Raw genomic sequence first — 10,201 nt, forward strand, 5'->3', positions numbered from 1 at the left:
CCACACAGGTGTCGAATGGTTAAAAGCAATTAAACAGGTCCTGAATGCCAAGGAAAGAAGTGCAATAGTGAATATTGGACACACCTGACAATTGTTAGTGGTCAAGGCTGGATGATGAATCATTAATTGTGGATGAACAAAGAGAAACCAATGGGAATGATGTAACGACTAATGGTGGAAACAGACCACAGTAGGTGGTACCATGATATGGCTATAATAAGAGCTATTAATCCCAATGTATGTTGTGGATAGTGAGGAGTTTGAGTATTGCTCTGGAGCTGTGTTATATAGAATAAAGTAGATCTTTTATATAAGACTACTGAGTTTCTGTGTCTGGGTGAAGCTACAAGAACCCGCAGGACCCTGGTGAAGAAGGGTGAAGACTTCTGTGGAAGCAAGAGTGAGAAAGGCTTGGAGAGTTTGTTGGTCTTCAGCTGACTCTGCAACTCTTGCAAAGATAAAAAATGACCAAAATGGTCAGCGTGGTGCAAAACAGGTGGTTGAGTTCCAGGCCAGGTGAAGAGCCACAACTCCCATCATCCCTGACAAAATATTGGGATTATTGGCCATGGCATACAATTATATAACATCCGGCTCATTCTAAGAAGGATGAATTACTTTTACCATAAAATTAATACTAACCTCCAGCAGCGGCAAGGACCATGCGAGGGGCTTTGAAATGAGTCTCAATGTATTCTGCTAGGTTTGCACGTGTCAAATGCCTAAAAAGGGGGAGGGGGGGTGAAAAAGAAAGAAAGGAAACAATTTGAACAATCTACAATATGGGAAATGGAGGGAATGAGTAATGTAGCATGAAAGGCGATAAAGCAGGTTCCTGACTAGCAGCTGCTCTTCAGGGTTTCAGGCAGGGCTATTTCCCAGCATTCCCCAAAGATCCCTTGTAGACTCCCATCCAAGTACAAACAAGGTCCAGACCATTCTAGCTTCCAAAATCACAATTGCAATTGCAACTGCAATGATGATGATGATGATAATAATAATAATAATAAATATCTCACCACCCCCTATGGATTGAGACAGGGAACAACAACAAATATAACACAGTTAAAATATGAACATAAATTCAAAATACAAAAGCATGCATATTAAAAACAATCAGTTCATAATTTAATACTGACTTTACAGGAGTGATGTAAAAATTACTAGATAATATAAGAGAATACTTGGAAGTGTTGAGCTAATCGTTACTATTTAAACTGAGTTCTAATCTATCACAACCAAAAACCATTACACTACACTAATGCATATATGAGGAATATTCTACAATTCATTTGTTAAACATTTGCTTGGAAACAAAGAGCTATGTATGCATGGTCTATGTCCTGATAACCTATACTGTGGCAGCAGGCATAAATCAACTGACTTTTACCCAGGTAAATACAAACTCTGCCAATCTTATTTATTTGCCATTGCTATCAAAGCACTTCACACTTATCTGAAACTACACACATGCTAATTTGATTCCAATTATATGTTTGAACGTAACATCTGGGTAAAATGTACCTAATAATGATGAAAAAACACAGAAATTCCTGTCTGGAGTCCTTACTTTGCATTTGCTGTTGTTCCTTCAACAGTTCGACTCAAAGCAGTACCCTGGTAAGCTGTAGTATGAAGGTAATCAAAAACAACGTCTGACAAGCAGGCATCCATTTCTTTCATCTCTTGAAGGATGACATTCCTCTCCTTCTCAATCTGAGAGTCTTCCAGGCTGCAATTCTGTACTACATCAGCCAAAATCTCAATTGCTTTTAAAAAAGAAAAAGAAAGACATGCTTTTTGAGTAATTCTTTCATCTCACATACACATAACTTGGGAAAGATAACTTGATATTTCTGGCTGAGAAAGGAATTTGCATCTAGTAAAGCAGCACCATTGTGGCATTATGATGTTGCTACACCATCTGCTCCCTATCTGTCTCTTCATGCTCGTCTTCTATCTTCTGTTCATCACTTTCATTCTTCTCTTCCCTTCATTGGTCTTGCACTCCCTTTGCTACAGTTCTCCTTCATTACTATCTCCAGATCCTACATCACATTGCCATTTGCATCTCAACTGCTTTAATATGGAGAAATTTAATGCTAAAATGATTTGACTTGCTAGCAATAACTTTGTACGGAGTTCTCTACCAGAGACATGCAGCTGATGACACATGTCAGTATTTGGATCTTTTTAAGCAAAGGAACACAGCTGGAAAAAAGACACATTGCACTTTTAGCCAGGGTGCTTTTTTCTTTTGTTTTTGCCCCATGAAGTAGATTCTTTGTTGCTGTCACTGGGAAACAAGGGTGCAGGCTCTAAATAGCTTATTTTTCCAAGGCTGGCCTTCTGAAAGGCTTCCTGGAGGATCCTGAGGACGCTGACCTGGAAAACTGCCTGTGCCACTAGAGAGGTTTTGCAAGTCACAGTTCTTGGGGCATTTCTGCATTGAGCACAATGCCTCTCACCACAAGGTAGCACTGGAGAAATGGGCTACTTGCACTCTGCAGCCTTCTTTTCCTGACAATGACAACAATGGGTTTGTCTTCCTGTCACTTGCCACTTTTTAAAAACTTTTGCTGCTATCTTACTGGCATTGCAGCTTCTGTTATCATAAGAGGATTTCAGCCATTCGTTGCTTCAACAAGTGAGAGTTTCTAAACCATCCAAAGTGATTTCTCCAAGGCTAGCATAATTTTATCATGTTTGATAAACAATTAGATTATTTTGCCCAATTTGGACCATCTGAAAGCAACTGCTTCTTGGCAATAGGGCTCAAACCATACATTCAGCCCAGGGTAAATGGCCTGAAAGACCCAAGGCATATGTTGCCAAGAGCTAATCAGGTGGTTAATGCACTGCTATGAAGTGGGAAATTGCTTCCTAATGGCTGAAACTGGCTGCAATTAAGCTATCATTTCATGTGGATGCATAAATAAAATACAACTTCTACAAACACCTTATGGATTGCAGTTTTATCCCATGAAAGCAAGTTATACAAGCATGCAAAGAAGCCAACCCCTTCTCTGTCATATTTACAAATGTTAAGTAACAAACCCCAGGGACACTACCTTTGGGCAAATCTTTGGATAAAGCTTTCATGAAGAAGGCGGTCTGCTCACGAGAGGTATAGCTATTGAGATGTGCACCCATGCTTTCCACTTCTTTTTCAAATTCAGGACCTGGGCGTTTCTTTGTGCCCTACAGAAATATCAAGAAATAAACAGATGGTTATATTCGGGCATGTTGCTTGCTTGCTGGTAATTAAAGCAGCACTACTTTTCACGTAGGCTGTGACTCTTCTCAGACTGCAGGAAAAACAAATAATTCATTTGTCTATCTATTTCACTTTCATAAAACTATTATTAAGTGTTTAATTTTAGAAATCAAAATTTAATAAAAACAAGTGTTCCCAGGTATCTTAATTCTAAACAATTTAGTGGTTCACTGTAACATGAACACCAAATATTCCTGCATAACTGTTTATGAAAATATCTACCCCTTAAAGAACATGGTAAAAAACATGGTTTTCTATTTTTACCACAACAATGTTAGAATTGAACATCGTAGAAAAACAGGGAACGCTATAGCTAATCTATTATTGATAGAATTCAAAGACATGCAACACAACTGGGCAGGGAAGATGTCAGAATGTCTTTGGCTGCATCTGCACTTCAGAAATCCAATTTGATACCACTTTAACTGCCATAGCTCAATGCTATGGAATTCTGGGAACTGCAGTTTTGTGAGACATCTGTCGGAGAGCTCTGGTGCCACAACAAACTACAGTTCCCAGAATTCCATAGCACTAAGTCATGACAGTTAAAGTGGTGTCAAACTGGATTATTTCTTCAGTGCAGATACAGTCTTTGGAAGGTTTACTCATATCGCCCAATTATACTGGAATTATCCTACAGTGATGATTACATCTCAATAGTCTGAGGAAAAACCATTGAAAGGTACCTTTAATACATTGCATTCACAGGTAATGCTAGAACAGCTCAATATGTATTCTGGATGGGTACATTGGCTTGCATCACCGCTGCTTTCTCACCTAGTTTATGCTCAGTTTTGACTGAATTTCTTTCTCCCAGTATGTGACTTCATAGGATACAGAGCATAAGCGACATGTAAGTAGTGATATGGGTCAGTCACATTAAGAAGAAAACAGCTTGTTGCCTCACCTTGAAAGCCATATGGTCCACAAAGTTGCCAACTCCATTGTTATTTTCATTTTCATACCGACTTCCTACCCCAATCCATACCCCTACCTGACAAAAAGAAAGCACAGATTAAATACAATAAACATCAGGTCATTTTTATAGAAAATATTATAGAACACAGTCTGCTGCTGAAAACAAACAATTCCGCAGGGTTCAAAACATTACAAGAGGATGTCTAGAGCAGATGTGGGCAGAGTGCACAACTGATGGCCAGGCCTAGCAACTAATAACTAGGCATAAGCTTTGAAGGCACTTCTTTTGAAATCCCTGTAGACTGATTATCACATAGCTTTCTTCTGAAGAAGGCCATACAATTATTTCTGGGCTGAAACACATTGGGATATTTGAAGTAACAAGATTTTTTATATATCCTGAGACTCAGTCTCTTTTTTATATTAGATTCATTAGATATTTCCAGTTCCTTCTACTTTTATCCACAAGGAAGAAATGAGAGGCATCCACAAAGAAGTGAAAATTGCTAAATTGTTGAGATCTGCAATTCTAACAAAGGCCCGATACAAACGGGTGCCTTGTGGTGCCCTCGGGACCAAACTAGGGCTTGGGAGCGGGCAGCAACCGCATGCTCCCGAGCCCTAGTTCATGTGGATGGCGCCATCATTATGCGGCACATTCACAGTACGCGTATTGATTACATCACGTGCACACTGTGTTCAAACAGCGTGATGCATACGCAATGTAACCCTGATGTCGCAGGGCGGAAATGGCGCCTTGGCGGCATCGCGGTAAGGAGCTCCATTTTGGAGCTCCTTTTTATTGCAGATTGTTGCCGGGGCATCTGTACCGGGCCAATGGCTTCTCTTTATTTCCACTTGTCTGATTTGTTATTTACTCTGGTCCTTAGGGTTCACTCAGAACCAGAACCATATTGTATGAGGGCATCTGGAAAAAATTACTGTCACATTTGGTCCTGACAGCTTTAAATTGTGGCTTTGTAACTCTTTGAAGGGTGACTACTGGAACAAATTCTAAAGATAGGAGGAAGGGGGAAGAAGAAAAAGAAATGTGGCAGTATCTTTAAGACTAACTGGTTTTTATTTTTTGCATGAGCTTTCGTGAATATAAACTCACTTCTTTCAATGCAGTACAATGTGATAATAAATGCTCAGGTATAAAGCATATTTACACAGTTGTGGGAGTGGGATGGAATGTAATAAGATCCAGAAAGATGCAAACTATGTCCCTTGTCTTAAATCTTCAAACGGCTGCATAATGTGATATTGGTCAGATCAGTGATCAGTTGGTGTTGTTGCATGAAAGCAATAAATCTGCTTACCAAGCCAATTCCGCAGGGTTCAAAATGCTCTGAGAAGATTCATTTTGTTATATGTGCAGGAGCAAGGCAAGGACTCTTGTATTAACATATGCAGTATACTGTGAAGCCATTACCTTTGTTCATACCTTTGCTAATTGATTGGAATTTCTGAATATAATTCTATTTGTCAGTTTCTCTTTCTAGATTTCCTTTGTAATTCCCTTGATCAAGGACCACAACCTATAAATCACTTACTGTGTGTCCAGGAAGGTAGAAATTTTCTGCAGCTGGTGTTTGGATACTGCCATTTCTAATGTAAGATTTGTATCCATTAATCCTCTTGCATAGAGACTGTCCTGTTTGTCCAATATAGAGTGTAGAGGGACATTGCTGGCCACAACCTTTAAGCACATTTCAAGGGAATTGGAGGACCATATGATCAAGCTATCACCTTTCTATATATTATCTTTGCATTTATGGATACCTTAAATGAGAACGTTCTACACAGAAAGAGGTCTTTCCACAGTGGCTGGTCTATTGAGAAAGCCCTATGCAGAAGATTCGGCATCATATATTAGGATGTACAAAAGATGACATGAGGTACTATGTTGTCCTTCTGGGCCCCTCACTGCCCTCCCTAAATTGAAAATTAACCATGCAATACTCAAATGTGCACTGGAAGGGAAGATCAGTAACAACGGACCTTTGAGGAATTTTTTCTCTCCCATTCTAACCTTCTCATTAAGAAAGTCTTGAGGAGCTAATTACTTTTTAGGAATTTTTCTCCTATGTTTTAAAAATTATTTCCTACCTTGAAACTCAGAAATAAAGCAGGAAGTATACATCAATCGGAATATCAGACTAACTAAATGTTGATCCATATGATACCGAGATTCTGAAGCCTGTGAATAAACCATGTTAAACTCACTGTGCAAGTTGGCTGGTCGGAGTGCTCAGAAGCAATACGGAAACCATTGTCTAGTGTAGTGACTTGTGTCTCAGGTAAGTTATGCAGCACCTGGGCATAGGACGCAGTACTTCCTCTTCTTATCAAACTCCATAAGGCTGGCTAAAGAAAATAAATATCCATTATCAAGCCACACTTGATAATATAACAATAAAGATATACAAATATAACAATACAGGTACAGAAGGATGTCCCCTGCTAAAAGCTCTAACAATATATGCAGTCGGCCCTTCTTATCCATGGATTCAAGCATCCATGGCTTGAAAATATTCATATACATACATACATACATACATGTATGTATGTGTTTCAAAAGGCAAACCTTGATTTTGCCATTTTATGTAAGAGGCACTTTTTTATTATGCCACAGTTTTTAATAGGACTTAAGCATCCATGGATTTTGCTATGGTAAACATCCATGGGGGTTTTGGATTCAAAACCAAGTGCCACTGTATAAACACTTTCATAGGATGAGAAAGACCTACTGTCTTTCGCGTCCATAAAAATTTATGAGAGAACAGAAATCATGTGATGGACAGCAACCACCAACCTCATAGACATGTTCAGATTCTAATTTTCAAGACAGAAGAAAATCCTGATCTTCAAGAACAATCTCCAAATTGTCTCCGCTGGACAAAATACACAGGTACAAGAAATCGAAAACAATATAAGAAAATCTTCACGATGCTGATTCTAAAGCCAACTACATGTGTAAATCTCAAACCTAACTAATTGGTAAAAAATTGCCTGAGACCGTAAGAAAGAGAACACGAATTGCCAGAGCAGTTTAGATGCACCAACAAGGGCATTCGTTCATGTGAATTCTGTGAAGAGGCTTGGAGACTACATACTTGAATTCCCCAAAGAGGCCAGCCATGTAGCCACTGGCTGGGTGACTCTGAGAGTTGCAGCCCCTCACCAAAGTAACTTCCCCCAAACTTTGGGTAGACTTATAGTTACTGTAAGTAGTAACCTTCTGACATTTCAGTACAGTACATCCTTAGACTCTGTTCACCAAATACTAAAAGCAGAATGAGAATGATACTTCATTTTATAAAAGGAGTGATGCCATTTACTTTGCCGGGGGGGGGGGGGGGGCCTTCTAATGCTGAAAAAGCATAAAGGACCAGCAGCAAGCAGTCAACTCTCTGGGGGGAAATACTCTGCAGATCTTTAGTGGAAAGGGTGTAATAAATAAATGTTCTTGTTATGTTCAGGGACACTTTTATGCCCATTTTACAGGTTGAGCCTCCTTTATCTGGAATTCCAAAATTCAAAATATTCAAAAACCCGAAGGTTTTTCCATGGGTGGCTGAGATAATGACATCTTTGCTTTCTGGAGGTTCAGTGTACATACATTTTATTTCGTGAACAAAATTATTAAAAATAATGTATAAAATTACCTTTAGGCTATGTGTCTAAGGGATATATGAAACTTAAACAACAACAATTCTTTATTACGTTCCAGAGACCTAATAAAATCAATTTACAACATATGGAGTATATTAAAAAGCACAACAAACAATTAATTTTATGGTAAAATTCAAAGACATTGCCATTTGAGCATGGCTAAGAAACACGAATGTACATTTATAGTACGGTTTTTAGCTTTCATTTTGTGAGGCCCTGCATTTTTCTTGATTGTCCCATGTTTTATGGCTCCTTGTCCTCCTTTGTGGTGAGGACATCTGGCCACCCTGATCTCACAGCACCTTTGAGACTAACTGAAAAGAGAGAGGCTGGCAGCATGAGCTTTCATAGACTTGAATCTACTTTCTCAAACGCTATTTTGTGTTTAGACTTGGGTCCCACTTCCAAGGTATCTCATGATGTACATACAGGCAAACACTGGCATTCCTAAATCCAACAGAAACCCGAAATCCAATCATCTCGGGCAAGGGAGACCACATGTATCATTATTGTACCTGTGATGAAAACTCATGGACAACACAGGAGGGTGGTAATGAGGCTACTGAACAATAGCTGTCCCAAAGGAGCCATGGCTCAAGGGCACCTGGGTTTTATTCTTCTGCAGGTTGGACTATGACTCTGGAGAACAGGGTTGCATTCCCAGCTGAGCCATGGCAACCCACTGGGTGAACTTGGGCTGGTCACAATCTCTCAGCCTCAGAGGAAGATGATGGCAAAACTTCTCTGAACAAATCTTGCCATGAAAACCCCATGATAGGTTTGCCTTCAAGTCACTATAAACTGGAAATGACTTGGAGGCACAAAACAAAAACCACTAGCCCCCCTTTGTTGCAGGCCTTCGCCCTCCCTATTGGTTCGGCTGGCAAGGAGGCAGTCGGTTTGACGAGAGGTCCTATAATTGCAAAGGAGGACAGGGCACCAGAAAATGTAGGCTATTGAAGAATAAGGGAGGACATAGAATCACAGAGTTGGAAAAGATTACAAGGGCCATCCAGTCCAACCCCATTCTGCCATGCAGGAACTCTCAATCAAAGCATCCCCAACAGATGGCCATCCAGCCTCTGCTTAAAGACCTCTAAGGAAGGAGACTCCACTGCACTCCGAGGAAGGAGTTTGTTCCACTGTCGAACAGCCCTTACTGTCAGGAAGTTCTTCCTAATGTTGAGGTGGAATCTCTTTTCCTGCAGCTTGCATCCATTGCTCCAGGTCCTAGTCTCTGGAGCAGCAGAAAACAAGTTTGATCCCTCCTCAATATGACATCCTTTCAAATATTTAAACAGGGCTATCATATCACCTCTTAACCTTCTTTTCTCCAGGCTAAACATCCCCAGCTCCCTAAGTCGTTCCTCATAAGGCATGGTTTCCAGACCCTTCACCATTTTTGTCGCCCTCCTTTGGACACGCTCCAGTTTCTCAATGTCCTTTCTGAATTGTGGCGCCCAGAACTGGACACAATATTCCAGGTGGGGCTTGACCAGAGCAGAATATAGTGGCACTATGACTTCCCTTGATCTAGACACTATACTTCCATTGATGCAGCCTAAAATCGCATTGGCCTTGTTCGCCGACCACACAGGAAGTGAAAACAGCCATCTGTGAACCCGTGCTTTTCAGCCCTGCCTTTGGGGATTCCTCCTGGAGCCTGGGCTGAGCCAGACCCCGTTTGGCGTGACCTTTGCAGGCACCGAGGGCACCCTTAGGGACTCCGCCAGCTTCCCAACCCGCCTGTTCCCCTCCACCAACCACCGCCTCCGCCCTCCTGGGCCCTCGGAGGCCCACTCACCGGCGCCTGAGGCCCGCGCCAAAGGGCCCGCCCTGCGACCCGACAGACAGAGGACGCCGCCATTTTGTCCGCTTGACAGGAGGAGGGAAAAGAGCGCATGCGCCGGAAGAAGGGCCAAGGCAGCCCAGGCACGAAAGGCGCATGCGCAAAGAGGAGAATGGGAAGAGGCCCATAGAGGTTTGAAAGAAAGTCAAGAAAACTAGTCCACCGTTCTATTCCGAGTCATAGGAGGAGAGTCAACATAGAGATATGAAAAGTAGACTAACAAGCGAACTCAACTTCCGGTGATGCTTTGTGGAGGTTTCAACCTGGCTCAAGGCTATGGAATTCTGGGAGTTGGAGTTTGTTGTGGGGCCCACAAACTCCAACTCCCAGAATTCCATAGCCTTGAGCCAGACAAGTTAAAGCGGGTTATTTCTCCAGTGTGGATGCAGCCTGGCTGTGTTCCCTCACTCTCACCTAGGGCCTTACCACACTACCTTGTTATAGTGCTATATGGGTAATATTTACAGTATTACATTTTC

The 10,201-nt window shown here is 41.2% G+C and overlaps 1 protein-coding gene across 1 annotated transcript in view; it reads right to left on the reverse strand.

The window, feature by feature from the left end:
• The window catches only part of LOC121923429 (cytochrome b-c1 complex subunit 1, mitochondrial), a 24,425-nt gene extending 14,614 nt beyond the window's left edge, over positions 1 to 9,811 (reverse strand). The window contains exons 1-6 of the mRNA XM_042453841.1: positions 9,678 to 9,811; positions 6,425 to 6,565; positions 4,185 to 4,271; positions 3,072 to 3,201; positions 1,571 to 1,769; positions 643 to 722 (exon numbers count right to left, since the gene is read on the reverse strand). Coding sequence (XP_042309775.1) covers positions 643 to 722; positions 1,571 to 1,769; positions 3,072 to 3,201; positions 4,185 to 4,271; positions 6,425 to 6,565; positions 9,678 to 9,776 — 736 coding nt within the window. The 5' untranslated portion in view covers positions 9,777 to 9,811. The remainder of the gene's footprint in view (positions 1 to 642; positions 723 to 1,570; positions 1,770 to 3,071; positions 3,202 to 4,184; positions 4,272 to 6,424; positions 6,566 to 9,677) is intronic.
• Positions 9,812 to 10,201: the final 390 nt, after the last annotated feature.

This window comes from Sceloporus undulatus, chromosome 2 (assembly GCF_019175285.1).
Source record: "Sceloporus undulatus isolate JIND9_A2432 ecotype Alabama chromosome 2, SceUnd_v1.1, whole genome shotgun sequence".
In the NCBI taxonomy this organism is placed as follows: domain Eukaryota; kingdom Metazoa; phylum Chordata; class Lepidosauria; order Squamata; family Phrynosomatidae; genus Sceloporus; species Sceloporus undulatus.